This window comes from Coffea eugenioides, chromosome 6, assembly GCF_003713205.1.
Source record: "Coffea eugenioides isolate CCC68of chromosome 6, Ceug_1.0, whole genome shotgun sequence".
Taxonomy (NCBI): Eukaryota; Viridiplantae; Streptophyta; class Magnoliopsida; order Gentianales; family Rubiaceae; genus Coffea; species Coffea eugenioides.
In genome coordinates, this window is record NC_040040.1 from 8,273,066 (window position 1) to 8,292,985 (window position 19,920).

The 19,920-nt window shown below is 37.8% G+C and overlaps 4 protein-coding genes across 4 annotated transcripts; 1 reads left to right on the forward strand and 3 right to left on the reverse strand.

Annotated features, from left to right (window-relative positions):
• Nucleotides 1–5,163: 5,163 nt before the first annotated feature.
• Nucleotides 5,164–7,560, forward strand: LOC113773193 (pentatricopeptide repeat-containing protein At1g08070, chloroplastic). The gene has a single exon (XM_027317771.1). It carries the CDS (start codon nt 5,189–5,191, stop codon nt 7,397–7,399), a length of 2,211 nt encoding a protein of 736 aa, XP_027173572.1. The 5' UTR covers nt 5,164–5,188; the 3' UTR covers nt 7,400–7,560.
• Nucleotides 7,437–8,435, reverse strand: LOC113773194 (putative RNA methyltransferase At5g10620). Its single transcript, XM_027317772.1, has one exon. The coding sequence runs from the start codon at nt 8,222–8,224 to the stop codon at nt 7,649–7,651; it is 576 nt and encodes a 191-aa protein (XP_027173573.1). The 5' UTR covers nt 8,225–8,435; the 3' UTR covers nt 7,437–7,648.
• A 516-nt stretch (nt 8,436–8,951) lies between these two features.
• Nucleotides 8,952–10,317, reverse strand: LOC113776215 (early nodulin-93-like). The gene is made up of 4 exons (XM_027321323.1): nt 10,010–10,317; nt 9,750–9,811; nt 9,366–9,441; nt 8,952–9,204 (listed from the first exon to the last, which is right to left on the reverse strand). The coding sequence occupies exons 1-4, from the start codon at nt 10,107–10,109 to the stop codon at nt 9,101–9,103; spliced, it is 342 nt and encodes a 113-aa protein (XP_027177124.1). The 5' UTR covers nt 10,110–10,317; the 3' UTR covers nt 8,952–9,100.
• A 6,381-nt stretch (nt 10,318–16,698) lies between these two features.
• LOC113775679 (protein kinase PINOID 2) lies at nt 16,699–18,667 on the reverse strand. Its single transcript, XM_027320659.1, has 2 exons — nt 18,099–18,667; nt 16,699–17,785 (listed from the first exon to the last, which is right to left on the reverse strand). The coding sequence occupies exons 1-2, from the start codon at nt 18,665–18,667 to the stop codon at nt 16,882–16,884; spliced, it is 1,473 nt and encodes a 490-aa protein (XP_027176460.1). The 3' UTR covers nt 16,699–16,881.
• Between the last annotated feature and the right edge of the window lie 1,253 nt (nt 18,668–19,920).

Consider the following 19,920-nt stretch of genomic DNA (forward strand, 5'->3'; position numbering starts at 1 on the left):
TTTTTTTTTTCCCTTGCAGTCGTAATGATTAAGAGGCATTTTCCCATTTGGAAATGGAATTATAACATGCTACATATTAAGCATCAAAAGATAAAAGTAATCTAACCGGCCTTCGCTGCCTCTTTTGCCGTACTTTTATCAAGATGAAGTTAAGATACCAAATGTCCAATAGTATATATATAGGAATTCAGAAACATGCAGAAGCATATGTATCAAGGAAAAAATTCTTAATCCCGCTAAGCAAAATTGGCATTTGGCATCTTGGAATTATTAAAACATGCACAATAGTCATGGGAGCCTAAGTTATTATCACTTTGTCAGAGCTTTTGATTTGACTCAATAAGATATAGCCGAAAAGGCATATGCTGAGATGATATGTTTATGTATGGACATGAGTTAGATGATACAAGGCTGTCCAAGACTAGACAACAAGTCGAACGACTGTTCAAAGATTCGAAAGTTTAATTTACCAACAATTAAAAAAAAAAAAAGATTCCAAAGTTTAAGCCGTTGGTACGAGGTTTCAATTCATAAAAAATTTGGAATAAGGACCTTCTAAAGTTGTATATTCACGGGAATGTTAATTTAGACCAAAAATAATTACAACTACACATCTTATGAAGCTAATTCCACTCTTATAAGTACATTTTACGCTGCTACTTTATTAAAGATCTAAGCTATAAACCAATAACAAATACTCTGAATCATACGTTTTCTTTACTATTTATTTTGTGAGACACATCAATGGTTTTTATTTAGTACAACCTTCTTTGAGTTTTTCATGTCGGCATGGAGTTTTTAAACCTATTGTTCGATGCACTCTCTAACAAACGGATGAACATCTTTGGCGTGTTACAATAAGGATATATGAATCACTAATAGCAACGGATGAACATCTTTGGCGTGTTACAATAAGGATATATGAATCACTAATAGCTAGTCTGGGAGGAAGGAAACGAAAAGAAAAGAAAGATTTTGAAAGGATAATAAACTTTTTCCATTGTTTGGGAGCAAAAATGGGAAGGAAAAAGAAAAGATTTGGAAAGATTTCACTTCCCTAGCTCCATGTTTTGGAAAACTTTCCGCCCAAAGTTGGGCGGAAAAGGAAGAAACGCACAGAAGTTTTAAGTAAATCTTCATATATGATAATATTACTTTTAAAATCCTGATGCAAAAAATTTTAATTTTCAACGAGTCCCTCCATTACAAAGCCCTCGCCAAAACACATCCTTTCGATAAAGAAAACACATAAAGAACTGATAATTTTTATTCAATAAAGAAAACACATAAAGAGCTAGTAGTTTATGCCTCATAGTATTCTATAGTTTTCATTAGATTGCAGCAAACGATCAAATTTCCATCAAGTTTCACGTTTGTTTATAGAAAGGGCATATTTGTAAAGTAACTTATTTGAATATCTTCTCTTTTCATTTGTCTTCGACTCCCAAACAAAAGAAAATCACTTACCTTCTTTTCTTTTTTAAAACTCCAAACAACTTAGATAGAAACTTGATCCTTTCTCATCCGTTCTTTACTTTTATAACTTATCTTTTCTCTTATTTTCTTTTCTATTCTAGACTCCCAAACTATGGCAATAAGGATACATGAACGATAAAGTAGGAGTTTGGTTAGTGGGCTTTAAGGCAAGTGTCAATTTCAATCACATCCACACATAATCTTCATTTAAAGTCGGTTGATGAGTTTTGTAGATCTCCATTATGGGTTTTATGATTAATTACTAAAAAGTAGCATTTCACTCATATGTTAATTTTTTAATTACTAAAATCATTGCCGTAAAATTACCAAACGCTATAAGAATTTTTATCATTGTCATTACTGTTTCTAAATTTATCATACTCATAGTGATGGTGATTGTGATTTGAACCAAATGGCTCCCCAGTTAAAGCATATGATGGAAAAGAGTCCTGTCGCGGGACCATTCGGTTAAATCGTGAGTAAAAAGACAATAGACTTGATGAATAATCTCAACCAAGATAGCTTAAGACGACTGATACTCAATCCTACACATAAGTTCTACAGAATTGGTGCCCCATTCTATAGTCATTTGCGCGTTAGCCGTGGAGATTTTCTCAGACAGAGTTTCAGAATTTGGATTGTAAGTCACAATCCAAAGATGGGTTTGAACTCATATAATGGGGGTCTCACCACATTTATACTATTAATTTTGCTATATCTATAATTAATGTGGAACAGGGACATGTCAAGTACATAAACACTCAATTGTTTCGAGGGTCGTCTACCTCAGTGATTTTGTCTGGGTTTCAGGGGTATTCTTCTCTTTGTTTTGGGTTTTCCTGTCCTTTTGCATCCTATTATCAATATTTTTGTGCTCTTTTTTAACGCCTTCTTAAATGGTACTAATTTACTGTTCTAAGCTGCCATGCTTTCTCTATTTTACTACCCTTTTCGTTAATTATTGGCTTCTAAAGTCTCTTCCTGTCTTTCTGCCTTATTCCTATGCCCTTTCGTGTATTTTCACTTCACTAATTGCGCGAGCTTTTTGGGTATGCAACGTACCTTTTCATCCAGTAATCCACCGTCATTAAGCACTTGGAAAAGGGTTCACCTTCACAAGCACATTGTCATGTGGAAAAGGGTCTGTCACTATTTAGCGTTTTTCTTTCTTGTTCATGTGATAAACGCCAAGCTAAAAATGCTGTAACCTAGAGGAGCAAAAGGGCTAGATCATGACCGTGGCACTATTTTGAAGTTAAAAGAAAACCACACAAATTTTCTACTTGATTAATTAAGCACATGGGATTCTTAGTATCACTTTTTCAGTAGTAATTCAGTGTCATTTCTACACATTATTTACACACACTGATTTGCTTGCATCATTAACGTATTTTTCAATCACCTTTTTATTTCACATACATCACATCAAAAAAAGTGTTACAGTATTTTTTTCATAAAATTATCTCAAATAATTTACTATCCAAATACACTCTATATTTATGTCAAATGTTTTATTTATTTAACTTGTCATGCACTATTTATTTAAATTTATTCTACTTTTACGTGATAAATGGAATTACACTGAATTTAACATCGAATAATGAAACGGAGGATCCCAACTGTTGATTAAGCCACTTAAAAATCAAACGTAAGAGTTGCATGGGAGACCTGGGACAGTGGGACTTGCCTTTGGCAACTTGGCATGTTACTTATTAAGGTGGGCGCGGAAGGACATGGACATAATTCGGCCTTGAAAGCTTGATTGATCAGTTTACTCGACTCGATAAGGCTTAACTCAAGGTCAGGCCTTATCGAGTCAAGTCGAGTCTCGAGCTTATAAAAAGAATTTCCTCGAGTCAAGCTCGAGTTGAGATTCTCCGACTCGATCGAGCTCGAGTATAATCAATTATAGACTAGTACTCGAGCTCGACTCGGCTCGAGTACACCCCTAGACATAATTGGGTCGCTGTAATGATAGTTCAGGGCCGACATGGCTGACATGGCAAGCAATGGGGATTCCATGCGAGCACAGATGCTTGTGTTTTGACCTCGGATTCGATAAGGAGGAATCGTTGCTCAGCCCAGAAAGAAAAAAAAATTGATAACCAGAGCAGACACAGTGAATATTCGTCTTATGTAAAACCTTAGACAATGCCTCCCCCCCCCACGCCATCCTTTATTCTACAATATGTGACCATTCTCTAAAGCAGTCCAATTCTCCTCAATAATACTTGCCAGAATCCACATCCTAAGGGGCGATGCAAAAAATAGCCGTAGCTTTTGAATTTTGGGATATTCTGCGACTGTTTTTCACTGCTACTCGAGGGAGCTAGGTGGAGCTTTCGCCTTCGCCTTCGCCTTCCGATAGCGCTACTAGTGCTTGGTGTGTTAATCGTGTTGGTTATAGGCACACTTTCTAAACAAAGAACGTCGAGTGCTTGCTTCACCTAAAAAATATATCCTTGATCTTGATAACTGATTGTGACCATAAAAGCAAGATAATGACTCCAAATTCCCTTTCTCTTTCCCTTTATGAATTCGATCTAAACATCTGAAATTAGGGGAATAATACCAGGGTTATTGACTTGCAGTCTTGTGGGCTGCAAAAGACTTTGCGATTTTGCTGCAATGCCAAGGTTGGGTTTTACCTTTTTATTTTATTTTATTTTATTCTCTTTGTGGGGGTGGGAGGTGGTAAAAGGATAATCTGATGCAAGCTTGTTATGATATGAGGTGGTGCGCATCTAACTTTGACCGTTTCTACTGATAAGATTTTCAATACGAGTATGAACATGAATCAATACTAATCTTTTAAAGTGAAAAGGCGATAAATGCTCCAATAACACTTCAAATGCATAAACAATTTTCAATTGTCCTCACGGGAAAGAATTAAGGGCCAGCTTTTGAACTTTCGTAATGTCATGATATGGTAGAGTGCGCTACGTGCGAGATGTGAATAAACAAATGATTGGGTTTTAGTGAACGTGAGTAGTAAAGTATCTCAGTTGGATATGGAACTGGACGCCCGTTAAGGAAATCCATTAGTCATCTGTAACAAAGATTTCAAGCATAGTTCATTGCATTTTTTAAGTGCAACGTTTCACTGCATTTAGACAATCAATAAAGGAATTTTAATTGGGTGATATACTAAAGAACTTAATGCCACATTCTATGCTAAGTATGTATGGGGTCAGGAATCTCAATTATACGCTAAATAGCATTGGCTTTCGTGTTCAAATAACCATCATGATTCTTGAGCAATATTAGGTCAGGCCCATCACAGAAGTCGCCATTTCAACCGTCCCTTCTATCGTTTGTCAGCCACTACTTCCTAGTTCGATCCTTGCGTCTGTGTCGCCACCGCAAAACGCTTTCCAGTCAGCAGAGCAGTCTCCACACTCCCGGGTCCAGAAGACTAATGGGAGTGCTTTTGCAGGATATTTATTTTTTGGATGGGTTCAATGATTGATTTAATCTGTTGGACTTGGACCACACTATCTTACATCTTTGCACCTCACATGCTCCATCCTCAAAATAGCAAGTTAAACGATAAAAGTTGCTGATTATCCAATCCAATGAAAAGAGGGCATGGGCATCACTAAAGAAAGTAGTATGAAGTCTGAAGAAAACTGTTAAATCATATTCAAACGAAATTATCACATCTTTCCGCCCTCGTATCCCTTTGTCTTTTACTTTTTCCACCCAGAAACTCATGGCCCTTCCCTCGTCCCCATTTACCTCAAAGGCTTCAGCTTTCCACATCCCTGCGGAATCCAATCCCCCTTGCAGCCTCCTGCAAAAGCATCCTTCCCTATCCCTTCTCTCCGGATGCAAAAATATGGAGACCCTCAAACAAATCCACGCCCAATTCATAAAATTCGGCCTCCATAATACCCATTTCGGGCTAAGCAAACTAGTCGGCTTTTGCGCCTTAAGCCCGTATGGTGACTCAAATTACGCGCTACTAATCTTTGACGCCATTGAGAATCCCACCGAAATCTTATGGAATACAATAATTCATGGGTACGCGTTAAGCTCAAATCCTGAATTAGCTCTGGAGTTTTACGTAAAAATGGTTTCGTTAGGCAATTATCCAAATTCCTATACATTTCCTTCCCTTTTCAAGTCTTGCAAGAAATTAATGGCAGCCCAGATAGGAAAACAAGTTCATGGATGTGTGTTAAAACTCGGTTTGGACAGTTATGTTCATATACATACTTCAATTATCAATATGTATGCTCAAATTGGTGAACTCGGTCATGCCAGACAAGTGTTTGAAAAAAGTAGTTTCAGAGATGCCGTGTCTTTTACAGCACTGATAGGTGGCTACGTTTCGAGGGGCTGTTTGGATGAGGCTAGGGTACTTTTTGATGGGATTCCTGTTAGAGATGTGGTCTCATGGAATGCTATGATTTCAGGATATGCTGAAGTGGGAAGATTTGGGGAGGCCTTGAGTTTGTTTGAAAATATGTGGAAGTTAAATGTCACGCCTAATGAGAGCACATTAGTGAGTGTTCTTTCTGCTTGTGCACGTTCAGCCGGGCTTCAACTGGGGAAGCGGGTGGATTCTTGGATCAATAGAAATGGGCTTGATTCGAATCCTCGAGTGGCTAACGCTCTGGTTGATATGTATGCGAAATGTGGTGAGATTGATACAGCTCGAAGTTTGTTTGATGGTATGGAAGTGAAAAATATTGTTTCGTGGAATGTTATGATCGGCGGACATACGCATGTGAGTGAGTATAAAGAAGCCTTGGCTGTTTTTCGCCATATGCAACTAGAGCGTGTGGAACCTAACGATGTTACATTCTTGAACATTCTTCCAGCTTGTGCGCAAATGGGCGCTTTAGATATGGGCAGATGGATACATGTTTATATCAACAAAAATTGCCATCACTTGCAAAATTCCTCAGTTTGGACGAGTCTTATTGACATGTATGCTAAATGCGGAAGTATCGAATCTGCAAAACAAGTGTTCTTTGGGTTGGAAACTAAAAGCCTGTCTTCTTGGAATGTGATGATATCAGGGCTAGCCATGCATGGGAATGCACATGGTGCAATTGATCTTTTCTCCAAATTGATTGAGGAGGGTATCGAACCTGATGACGTTACTTTTGTTGGTCTTTTGTCAGCTTGTAGCCATGGTGGTATGGTTGAACTTGGTCGCCTGCATTTTAGTTCCATGGTCCAAGATTACAAAATCCAACCCAAATTGCCGCACTATGGATGCATGATTGATCTTTTGGGTCGAGCTGGATTATTCGATGAAGCAAAGTCACTGTTGGCGTGTATGGATATTGAGCCTGATGGTGCCATATGGAGTTCCCTTCTTGGAGCTTGCAGGATTCACGGAAACCTTGAATTAGGTGAATATGCTGCCTGCAGCATTTTCAAATTGGACCCCAATAATCATGGAGCATATGTGCTTGTGTCAAATATCTATGCAGGAGCAGGAAGGTGGAATGATGTAGCTAGAATAAGAACCATGCTCAATGATAATGGACTGAAGAAAGTTCCTGGCTGCACGTCCATAGAACTAGACTCCGTTGTGCACGAGTTTCTTGTCAGTGATAGGACACATCCACAGAGCGAAGACATATACAGGATGCTGGACGAAATAGATAGGCGGCTAGAAATGGCAGGGCACGTTCCCAATACATCGGAAGTCCATTATGACATGGATGAGGAGTGGAAGGAAGGGATACTGAGTCAACACAGTGAGAGGTTGGCGATTGCATTTGGATTGATCAGTACAAAACCGGGAACGACCCTGAGGATTGTAAAGAATCTCCGAGTTTGTGGCAACTGCCATTCGGCCACAAAGCTGATATCTAAGATATTCAACAGGGAGATCATTGCCAGGGATCGCAATCGGTTTCACCATTTCAAGGATGGCTGTTGCTCATGCATGGACTATTGGTAGATTTGTTGCACTTTAGGCAAACTAAGTTAGATTTCAATTGATGGCTGTTTCCTAGTTGGAGTTTGCAGCTCAAAATGGAAAATTACATTAAGCACTTAGCTGTTTATAACGTGAAAGCTCCGAATCTATATGACTAATGTTGCAAATGAAAGTTGGTTGCATCTCTTAAATAGCAATAGACAATTGGTACAATTAACTGGCTAATATTTTTTAGAAAAAAAAAAAAATTTTTGAACCATCAATTAATGTTCAGTGATGATGATACTTGTGGCCTTTAAGAATGGTCCAGGCCCGATAGAGCTGCTCCATTAGCACAACAAGAGCAACTTCATGATTCAAGACCAAAGATGACAACTTGATTGAGACATTGGCCCGTCGGCGCAAAAGTCGTCCATGACCATAAGGTCCACCAATGCAAAATAGAAGGCTCGGAGCTCCATCAATTAAAGCGTTCCCAATGAATGAAGCCGTTTGAATAGAATCCAGCTCCAGCCCACGCTCGTCCAACAGCACAACCCATTCATCCTGGGACTTGATACACCGCATGCAAGCCTGGTCCTCATGTTCAATCTGAACCGTCGGATCGCGAGCACTCTTGGGGTTGGATTTCACCCGAACATCCTCAACCGGGCAATAGTGGCTGAGTTTGTTAACGTAATCGTCAACTATGAGTTGCACCCCGGCTGACCTCTTCTTGCCCACCGTCAGTATCCGGACGGGTATTGGTCTCACGGATTGACCAGTAAATCGGAGTGGACCCGGAGGAGGAATTGAGTACTTCGCGGTTACACCAGAAGAAGAAGAAGAAGAGAGCAGGGCTTCCATCAGAAAATGCGAGGAAGCAAGGACTCGGAGGAGATGAGATTGAAGTGTAAATTGGCCTTTGACAAAACCAATTGCCAAATCTGGTAGGACGAAAAACGTTGCAGTGGCCGGAGGAGACGAGTCAAGACGTGCAAATGGTGGTGTTAGCCCGCTGGAGAACAAAACCGGGTTCTAACTTCTAATGGATTTGGCCCAACTTTTGTTTTTATTGGTATCGATTAGGCCCAAGGTATTGCATGAGTTGGGTTTCCCCGAATTTTAAAGCCCTTCAATCCAATCGTGTTTTAATGATAGTGCGTCTTATTGACCATAAGTTTGTTTTTTTTTTTCCGGTCTAAGAAGTATTTTGAGTGAAATCACTCAGACTAATTTTCCAAGGTGGCAGAGCTCACCCTAATGATACCAGCAACAATATTATAGCAAGTGGGGGTTAAACTTGAGAACTTGTTGTAAAATCGACCAATCTCAGCCGAACTACCCACTAGGGGCTCTTATTGACCATAAGTTGGTGTTGACAAAATTACACATTAGTACCGTATAATCAAACTTTTTTCCGTATATAAATTTCTCATCGGCATTCAAGGTAGGGTGCGGCCAGCTTTGAATTTGACCGACCCCAAGTAAATAGGTAGATTGGAACATTGGACTAGATATTCAGATTAGGAAAAAAAAAAAAAGGTAAAGGAGCTTCGATTGGACACAAAATCCGGGGATGGATTCTCTTAAAAGCAGAAAAGAAGCTCAACATTTTTATTTATGCATTCACAAACCATAGATAGATGGCGGTAGCAGTCAATAGTATTTAGTACCGCAACAACAACGACAACTGCATCCTAGTTAGCTAGGAGGAGCACACAATTAGCATTAAAGCAAGTGCTAGTTGTTAGAGGCTGATGAGGAGGTCTGCCGATTGAAGGAGTTTCGCCTTGCTGTTGCCAAAACAGTCTTGTCCGCTACGATGAAATAAGCCATTCCAGCCACTGCAACATTAATTTGAAACCATAAAAATCTTGCTAAATAATAATTTCTTTTAGCTTGGCCGGGTGTTACAACACCAGAGTTGCAAAGACGATGATGTTAATTAATTATTAGGAGTTAGAGAAAGATGCTGACTATTACTAGTAGCAGCAGCATTTGTTACCTGTGGAAACAATGAGAGCTTGGGCAGTTGGGTTGAGATTGGCTCTTGCCCACGGGACCATTCTTGCACTAGCCAGCTGCATGCATTTCTCACTTTTTTTACTACTTATTTGCAAGACAGAGAAAAAAAGAAAAAAAGAAAAAAAAAAGAACAAATACTACTATATGTTAAGCGTGTGGAATTTTCATCTGATTATACCTTTTTCTGATTTTTCTCATTCATTTGAAGCTCAAAAACTTTTTTTTTCCTTTTTTTTTAAAAAAATTGGGTCACCCTTTTTTCGGATAACAAAGACAGATTATTTAATCTGCAAATGCAATCGATATTACAAAGTGATTTTTCTTAAAATTTACAACGCGAACTACGAAGCATGGATGGGCTTACAGTTGGGATGGCAGTTGCAATAGAAGCAACCGCAGCTGCTTTAGCTCCGGCGACGACACCCTCTGCAGATGCAACGATCAACACTTGTCAATTTTACATGTTTGCTTTCGAAAGCATCGTTTTTATCAGAAAGTTTTCTTGTTAATTGATGAAACTTTTTTTTTTTTTTGGGGGGTCCTACTTTATGAGTGAAAAGGAGCAGCGTGCTACTAGCTAGTAATAATTAGAAGAAGAAAAAGGAAAAGTTAGCTGTACCGTACCATGAGAACAACGTTTGGCCATGGCTAGCTTATGGTCTAGCGATGCCAAGCTGCAGCTTCTCTCAAGAGGAGACTGAGCAACATTTTTGGCAGCAGCCATTCTGGTAGTAGCCTTGTTGAAGGAAATGCGGAAGGTTATAACACTGGAGTAAATTGATTTTGGAAGGAGATAAATAAAGAAATGCTTCCGGGGGTCTGCCTAATTAGTGAGGTGAGTTTGGCTATTTATAGAACCCCCAGCGGCGAAGGTGGACATAGATTTCATATGTCTCTGTGGCAAAAGATTTGTAACTGGTGGGAGTTGCTGACAGAGTTTGATGGTTTCGGTTGATATCCAACGTCGGGAGTCACTTGTTTTCTTTAGTTTCTACTACCACCTTTTTTTTTGTGGTCGGCAGATTCTTTTTACGGGATCGACTTTGCCCCAGATCAAATATCATGATTTACGTCGAACCAAGTTAACAAATACTTATAGTAACGTCCCACCAAATGTACGGAGACTGATGTAAGCTAAAGTTACTACATTATCCCCCAATGTATGGAGACTGAAGTAAGTTAAGTTAAAGTTAACAAATACTTATAGTAACGTCAATTAGCCCTCCCCCCAATGCATGGAGACTGAATAAGTTAAAGTCACAACATTATCATTTTATTGCTTTGCCCCCTTTTTTATGCCCAAAAAAATTCCTTTTCTTTCCACTCTTTTTTGAATTTAACCTTTTCATCAATGTTCAAAGGTGGGTCACGTTTTTTTTAGGGATAATTTTAGAAACCTCCTTGAAATTTTTAATTATTTCACTATTCTCTCTTTTGATTTAAAAAATTACACTGACCTCTCTAGAGATTTATTATATTGTAACGTCTAGATCCAACCAGTAATAAAAAAGTGATATTGAGTGAGAGAAGATAACATGATTCCACCATTGTCTTTCATCTACTATATTATTTGGTTAATCTAACATCAATCTACACATTAAAGAAAAACACTATAATTTATTAGGGATTAAATCACATATAACATCAAAAAATAGTATATCATTCAATATATTTCACATCCAAATTACTCTTTTCAATTACAAATCCATTATAAAATATGATCAATAACAAACAAGCAAGATGCAACGAAAAAATTAAAAAGAGCTAACTTTAATACTATAAAAATCTCCACAACTAACCTTAATATATTTACAAGGATATTTGTGATGTTAACGTTTGCTCTCTATAATGTTCCGGTTGCAAATTTTTTTAATTATTTTTTGTTGATCATGTTTGATAGTAAGTATGTAACCAAAAAAAATAATTTGGATGTTGCATTAAATGAAAAAATATAGAATAATATACTATTTTTTGATACTATATGTGATTTGATCCATTTAGTGTCTTCTTTAATGTGTGAATTGGTATTTAATTAACTAGATAATGTAGTATATGAAAGGTAATGATGGAATCATATTTTCTCTCTCCTAATATCACTTTTTAATTACTGATTAAGTCTAAATGTTACAAAATAATTAACCTTAAAGGAGATTAGTGCAATTTTCAAACTTTGAAAGGAAGCTAATGAAATAGTTAAAAACCTTAGGAGAGGTTTCTGAAATTATTGCCTTTTTATCCTTAATTAAGTAATGCCCCCCCCCCCTTCAAATCCCACCCACTATTTAATTCCCATCCCGGTCGGTGATTTTGCCTTCCCCATGTAAATATACTCTACTCTGTACAAGGGTACATCGGTCACCTCACCTAACGTGATTGTCAATAGTCAGGTGTCTTGCCCTAAAACTCAAATAGCAGTGGAAAAAGTTAAAATGCAAAGAATTAAGGAACTTCAAAGAATTAAGGAACTTGTGATAAGATAGTCCATTTCATCGACTCGAGTTTCTGAATTCTTACCAACTCAAGAAGCACTTAATTAATTAAAAGGAGCAAGATGAGGGGAGCCAGTGGTTTGAGTAGAGGAGAAAGCGCTCCCCAAAACCGTGGGTGAGTTTTTGGATCCAGTGTGCAACTTGGATAAGCAATGCAGCATATCATCGAGATGTTAACACGTGTCCCAATAATCAGGACTAATAGCTATATTTTATTTAATTTGTTTTTTAAAAAATGCGCTATGTAGCTCTAGTTAGGTTTGATAGTAGTAAATTTTTTTTTTTACATATATATGGTAATAAAAGTGCAAATGGTTTTCGTTTGACAATGGGGAGGTGGTGAGGGGCAGTGACAACTTGGTTTTGAGTCCAGAGACGGGATGATAATAAAATGGGTCAAAATTACTGACTAACCTCTTGAAGTTAGGTGACCCATAGCATACATTGAGTGGAGTGCAGTAAATTTTCAACAATTGTTCCGGTGGCTTAAAAAACAATGGGATTTGGGAGGTGGTGGCAAAGTTCGAACCAGAAAATCCTTGAATGTGTCTTAGGCGTACTTTTGTGCCCGTACCACGTTCAGACCCAAAAAAAAAAAAAAAGGTTACATGCCAATATATTCCACAACAAGAAGTCATGAATTGACGTCAAGAGGCTTGCACTTTCAACTTTTGACTCTTACTAAAAATAAACTAATGAGCTTTGGTTTAGTGGTTACAAAAAAGGATTAAGTCCTCTTTGAATTATAAATCGAGGTTCAAATTTCATCTGTAATAAAAAAAGTTCAAAAGAGGTGTTATAGCACTCTTTTGACTCTTATGCCTACCAATCTCTTTAGACTATTTTTCCTCTAGATTAGAATAGATTATGTTATAAGAAATCTGTCGTTGCCTTAAAAAAAAGTACTTAAAATAAAAAGTTATGTTTTGACCAGTCCCCCCAAAAAATTTTAAAAAAGTCATGAATATTAAAGAAAGCGACCTAAGACCAGCTAGTTTACCACCAAGTGTTCCTGGCTTTTGCCAGAAATATGAACCGCTCCTAGTAGAAGAATTTTGTGATATCCTCTAAAAGATGATAAGAGGGGCCGGCATGGTTCAGAGGGGACAAGCAAGCAAGCCTGAAGCATCGCATCCAGTCGAGAGACACACGACAATTTTTCCTCCGTGATCGGGTTTCAGAAGGGGCTTGGAGCGACACGAGTTTTGGGGTCTGCATCGTAGATGTCTAGAGATGGGCTTTTGCAGTAGGCCCATGTTCAATTAGCGATTGGCCCCCATCCTCATTTGTGCCCAAATCCCTACGCCAGTCTCCCTCTCCAGAGTTACTCAGACTATGAAAATCTCTCTCTCTCTCTCTCTCTCTCTCTCTCTTACCGTCTGAGAAGTAAAAAATAATAATAATAATAATAATAATAACGGAAAACAAGAAACTCCGTTAATTTCCACTTCACATCAGTGCTTTATAAAGAAGAAGAAGAAGAAGATAAGGTTGCGGTAAGATTTAATTGTGATTAGTAATCATTTCAAAGACTCGGGAAAGCGCTGCGAGTGGGTAAAAGCTTGTGCAGTGCAAAGAGAGCAATCCATTCATTGCTCACAACTAAGCAACTGTATCTCTAATAACTCAATCATTAATTACTGATACTTCAATCCAATAAGGAAAATATTTATGGGTTTTTTTTTTATTTTGCCCTTTTAATACATACAAGCAGTTCATTCAATAGAACCTCTTGAAAAATTTTAACTAGCTAGTTAAACTCATGATCAGAAAAGTAATTAAGATGCTCGTCGTATGCATGCATGGGATCTTGGAGAAGACTAGAAGATTATCACAGTTTTCAGCGATAAGATGATGATACGTTTTTGGGTCGAATACTGAATCGGAAGTAGCGTCAGCAACAATTTAAGAAACAGAAATGTGAGAGATCAGGAAATTAAAGATGCTAAATTGACGGGACTCACAATTGCATTCGTCTCCTGAAAGAGAAATGGAGACACCATTTTTGGGTGATTAAAATTACTGTAAAGGCCAGCAATAACAGTAACTTGGTTGATATATATACACACATATATATCGTGTGCAAGTGCAAACACTAAAAGGCTCTATGAACAAAAGAAAAAATTGGCCACAGACACTTTCCCCGCATGCAAAAGGGATCTGACAGTCTCGAAGCAAAAAATTCATCAAATGTTGGTGGGGGAGTAGTCCTTTACTTATCCTGCATGTGATCCCTCAACTCCCCTCCCCTCCCAAACTTTATTAGGCGTACTTTAATTGAGCAAAACCCACCTACAAAGTTTCCATAATGAAGCCTTAATTGGTGGTGGATTACAATCAATTTGATTTAGATAAGATGCTTAATTTGCACTGTTCTCTAAACTCATCTAATATATTGTGGAACATATAATAAATAGTTTTACATCAAAAGCCCCAGAATTAATGTGAACATATATTGCTTCGGTTTTCTATTCTCTCTCAAAAAAAAAAAAATTGAAAAGAACCATATTTCTTGAGTTATACTACTATATTTCTTCAAGCATCATGTTGCTTTATAATTTTAAAGCTACCATCCAAGTTTATTAGTAACCCATTAATAACACACGCAGGTATTAGTAGTGCCTCTCCAGAAGATCTTATTGCAGAATCAACATGAAAATCTCACACAACGTACGTAAGTTAGTGAGCTCATGATAATATGCCCATGATTGACACATACATACACATATATATATATATATATGTCTTCCTATAGCAGCTGGTCCCGGCAGCAGGATAGATGGCATTACATGGGATTCTCGTATATCATCTTCTAGTGCACGAGAATCCTATAGCAGGTTCAGTTTTCTTTGAGTTAATCTCTCAATAATAGGAGCGTGGCGTGGTTATCTCTAAATAAAGTTCGCGGCCGCCAGCATGCAAGAACGTAAAAAGCAGATGTCTTGCCCGCTAAAGTGTGAAAGGAAGTCTTGCTACTAATTACTACTACTTTTTTTTAATATATATATATATATAGAGCAAATCAAAACGTTATTTAACTTATGTTGATAGCAATTGTCTAAATTGGATTTTTTTTTTTTGCTTGCAGAGGTATAAAAATTTATTGGAAACATAAAAAAAAACATGAATGTATATTAGCTTTTTATTTGACCATTCAACACGTAAAAAATAAAAGTTACCAAAGCATATTCCATATACAGATCGTCCTGCTACCGGTTATAAAATGGTAAACTATTACACATAAACATCATACCACCATTTTGAACCCACCATACCATTTTTCGGTGTTCATAACCAAACACTAGTATTCGTCTGTGGCCTATAGATTTTGCTACGCCAATTTCTTCTTTATTGTTTTTTCAGATGAATATGCTGTATTTTAGCTTGTTGGTCCATGTTCGTTGATTAGCCAAATAGTCTCGTTGGTTGCCAGACTAGTAACTCTAAAACCTGCACCAATATTAAATAGTCTGCTGGGTCGGGGCTTAGTCAAAACAATGATGTTCCATGTATCCATCATTTCTATATATCCAATTAATGGTTTGTTATTTCTAACAGCAAAAGGAAGTCTTGCTTTCACCTCACCTTTTGTATTGCCACTTCACAGTAGTGTTTTCAAGGAATCATTGCAAACGATACGGAAAAAGCTAATTAGAAATAATGGAACTAGTAAAGCACTTGTATCTATTGGGGAAAAACAAATAAATTCAGAGCGATGAGGAAAAGCAAAGACATCATGGGCTCGCTCGTCTGATTCTTCTCCTTTAATCAGTAAAAGAAAACATAAGTGCCTGCGACAATGAAAGTACCCAGATGAAAAAAAAAAAGGGTTGAGATATTAACAAAAAGGGATATTTGCATCCCTTGCTAGTAAACTTTCTATTTTATTATATTTTCCATCATTCAGAAAATAATAATGGCCATCACATGAGGTCATGAGTTCTCGTGAAATAAACATGGGGACAATTATGGTCTGCCCCATCCTTTACACGTATACAAATTTCTGAACTAAAGCAGATGTTTAATGCTGCAAGTTGATCTGAAGAAAGAAGATTGCGTTTAAACAAAGGTTTCTCACAAAGCAAGGACAAAAAAAAAAAAGGATTCAGAAAAATTTACAAATCGCAAAGGAGGTTAGCGGAGACTGGAGATTGTAGAGGAGAATACGGTGTCCCAATTTTCCTTGATCAATGGTACTTCCCTCCCGCCAGCGACTGTCTCCTTTATAGCGGAGAGAACTACAATCTTTATGGCAGACACGGGAGGCTTTCGTTTGTTTTTAAAGCACGGTGTTGGGTATAACTTTTCTTTTTTCTTTTTTACGAAAATGTTAGAAATATTATTGATAATATTGAACTTTACAAGTGTGTACTTAGATACTGAAAATTCAAGTATTTCTCGTCTTATATAGTAACTAAATTACAAATGGTGACGATTGTGTATAACAACATAGCAATATAACTAAAATATGTGCAATGCATTAGGTGACGTTGGATAAGAGACATTTCTAGTTTATTAAAATGCATTAAATGTTCAATTCTTTTTTTTATGTTTTCCTAAGAACAGTGTACCGAATTTCCATTCACCACCCTTAAGGAGAATATATTCATTCATCTGACTTAAAAACAAAAATATTTACTAAAAAAAAAAACGATGCATCTTTGATATTTACTAAAACAAAACATCATTTGTGTCCTTTTCTGTTTGATGATGACGTTTAAGTCCTTTCGACTATTTCATTTCTTTTCCACTTTCGTTCAGAAATCAATGTTACAAATTACAGGGTAGAAGCAATCATGATTAACTAAGCACTTAAGCAGTATATATTTCAAAGCCTTGTTAAACAATTAGATATGATGCTTACAATATGATCTGCCCCCTAAATTCTCCTTACCTAGAGTAAAGCATGCACGTAGAAAGACACTCAAACAGCTCACAGTCTTCTAGGATTACATAATTAACTCGAAAATTCCTGCAAAACTCATAGTAATTATTTACAATTCACACTCAAAAGTAATCAAAATGATGAGGAATCTGATAAGGAGCTTCTCTATCTTTCTTGCTTAATTTGGGTATCATAACTCTACTCCTAATCTTGTGAAGATCACAGGGGACCTCAGGTGGCCTAACAGACCTAATCAAAGCCCAATTCACACCATTAAAGAACTCGTGCCTCTTGATTTCAACCGAACCCTTCGAACTTCCAATTCTCTTCTTGGGATTCTTCACTAACAACTTGCTAATCAGGTCTTGAACTTTCAACAGTTCCTCGTACTCCTTGGTCGTGCTCACACCGATTCTTGGAAAAGCCAACGGCTGTTTCAATATGTTAATCAGAGTTTTCTCATTATTCTCACCCTTGAATGGTGTTTTCCCGTACAACAATTCGTACAAGAACACCCCAAAAGTCCACCAATCTACAGCACTTCCATGGCCTTGCCCTGATATCACCTCCGGGGCCAAGTACTCGTGGGTCCCGACGAAGGACTTGGATCTAGCATCAATGGGTTCCGCCACCAATTCCGGGTTGTACTCTTGAATATTATATGTGAAGTTGGTCGCCTGCGGCGGTGGTTGCTGCTGCAATGGTGTAGCCGTAACGGTAATAGTAGTGCATTTCTTGTTGGAAGTTGAGAAACATGAAAGCACGGGCTGTATGGGCAAAGCACAAGTTGGAGTGGAGCATTTGGTAGTATTTTTATGATTATGAGTAGGTTGATGATCAGCTGGACAAACTTTCGCAGACCTTATGACCTTAGGGACAACGTCAGATTTAAGAGAGAGATCGAAATCTGAAAGCATGATGTGCCCATCTTCTCTTACCAGCACATTTTCTGGCTTAAGATCTCTATATATTATCCCCATCATATGAAGATACTCTAGCGCTAACAGCGTTTCAGCTGCATAAAACCTGAAATTAATTCCGTGTAGAATAAATTCATTAGAGAACGTAGCAAAAGATGAAAAATAGCTGAAAGTTTACGTAACTAATTCATCAATATGAATTAAATTAACTGTCTGAGGACTGATCAACAATTCTTTTTTTATTTTTTAAGAGACATAAACCACTAAAACGGGATATATACGTTAAGTCATTAGTGGCACAATACCTTAGGCAGTTAATCTACCTATATATTGCATGTATCTACAAACAAAAAATCACTAAAGGATTACACAAATTAGAAGTAAGGTTAGATGACTAAAGTTAAAGAATATATACTGACTTGGCAGATGAAATGCTGAAGCGTTTTCCGGGTTGGCGTTGCCGGGATGCATGCAAGTCTCCACCGGGACAAAACTCCATAACCAGGCAAGAATAATGGGAAGCATCAAAATCAGCGTATAACGTGGGCAGAAAAGGATGATCTAGCATGCCCAAAATCTCTTTCTCCATCTCAGCTCTTTGCAACTTCTTCCTTATGGCAAGAGCTTCTCTATCCACAACTTTCATAGCATAAAAGCACTGCTGTAACCCCACAAGCGGGTTCCTAATCTGGCAAAGATAAACATTTCCGATGTCTCCGCTTCCTAGCCGGCGAAGAAGCCGAAAATGGTCGAGCCCCACATGGCCTTTCTCACATCGTAGCCGCTTCATGGCTTCCCAGGCAGCTTGGTTGGCCTTGTGTGGCTTGTGACAGTTCGAAAAATACGAGTCACTAGAGGAACAAACGGAGATAGAGCTCCGGCGGCTGCCGAAGCTGAGGTTGCTCATCCAGCTCCGGCTTGAGTCCGGCACGGTTATCGACGAACAGCTGCTGTCATAGTCGGATTCATCTCGGGGTGTGATAGCCATGATGGTTGGAAGAGCATGTGTGTGAGGGGGTTCTCTAGCTTTCGCAGGCTTTATATGCAAAATGTATATATAGTATATACAGGCTTATGATGGACTAGTATAACATATGGTATTATGTACTCCATTAAATATTTAATGTGGCACTAAGAAAGTTACAAAGTGTTACTTTTGGTAGTGGAAGAATGCCAATGCTATGTTTTGTACGGCTTTTCCGAGTGATGGTAACAGAGTTGGCAAATTGTTAAAATGCAACTTTAATCACATGATGCCTCGTCGTTGCATTAATTATAGGTACTTAGGGTACTAACAATGTTATTGCTAAAGGTGATTAGGTATTAATTAGGCATTAGTTGGGTCTGACTAAGAAATTAAATAGACAATGCTGCCTTCTGGTGAATGTAACTGGAACATGAAGTAACTAGGAAAGACGAGGCATTGCTGGAATAGATAATCGAGATTCACCTCAAATTCTATCATCTATAAATCCTCTAGGGTCTACACTTGTGATTTTGCAGGGTTAGCACAATGCATGATCTAAGCACTTTACTTACAAAAGGCCCCTTTGAGTTTTAATGCGCATCTCTACCATTGCAAGCTTAAGAGTATAGGAAATCACACGGAGCTCTTCTGTCAATACATAATCCATTACCAAAGTACGTTCATAGTTCATACTCCAATGATTGCTTAGAAACCTTCGTGAATTATGTAGTAGATGTGCCTAGCACAAGCTTGTTATGAGGAGGATCTCAAAATAACCCAAATGAATTATATATGTTCTTTGGATGGCGGTTGGCAATTGGCATTAATTACTACACATCGATCAAAAATATTGATCAATCTATGAGATAGCTGAATTAGCATTAATTATCAACAAGTACATAAAAAAGTTTCTAAAAAAATCAGCCAGCTCTTTGGTTTATTGGTGTTACATATCGGTCAAAGGGAGTCTTAGGCGAAATTAAACAAATGTTGAAGTAGAGTTTGCTCAATAACACGAGCAATTGCGGTTAAAATAAAAAAAAAATGCTCGTTGTGTGATTCTTTAATCGTTTTATAGCTGCATGCCTAGAAGAACGACAACAATTTAACAAGTTTCCTTGTCCCACTCCTTTTCTTCTTCTTCTTCTAGCTCATTAACAAGGCAGCTTCAATGCCTAATTAAACACCTCCCGACTTGTTTAGTACTATAAACTTTTTTCGACTTGTGTACCGTGAAGCCCTTAATTAGATGAGGTATTAACTACTAATTCTTC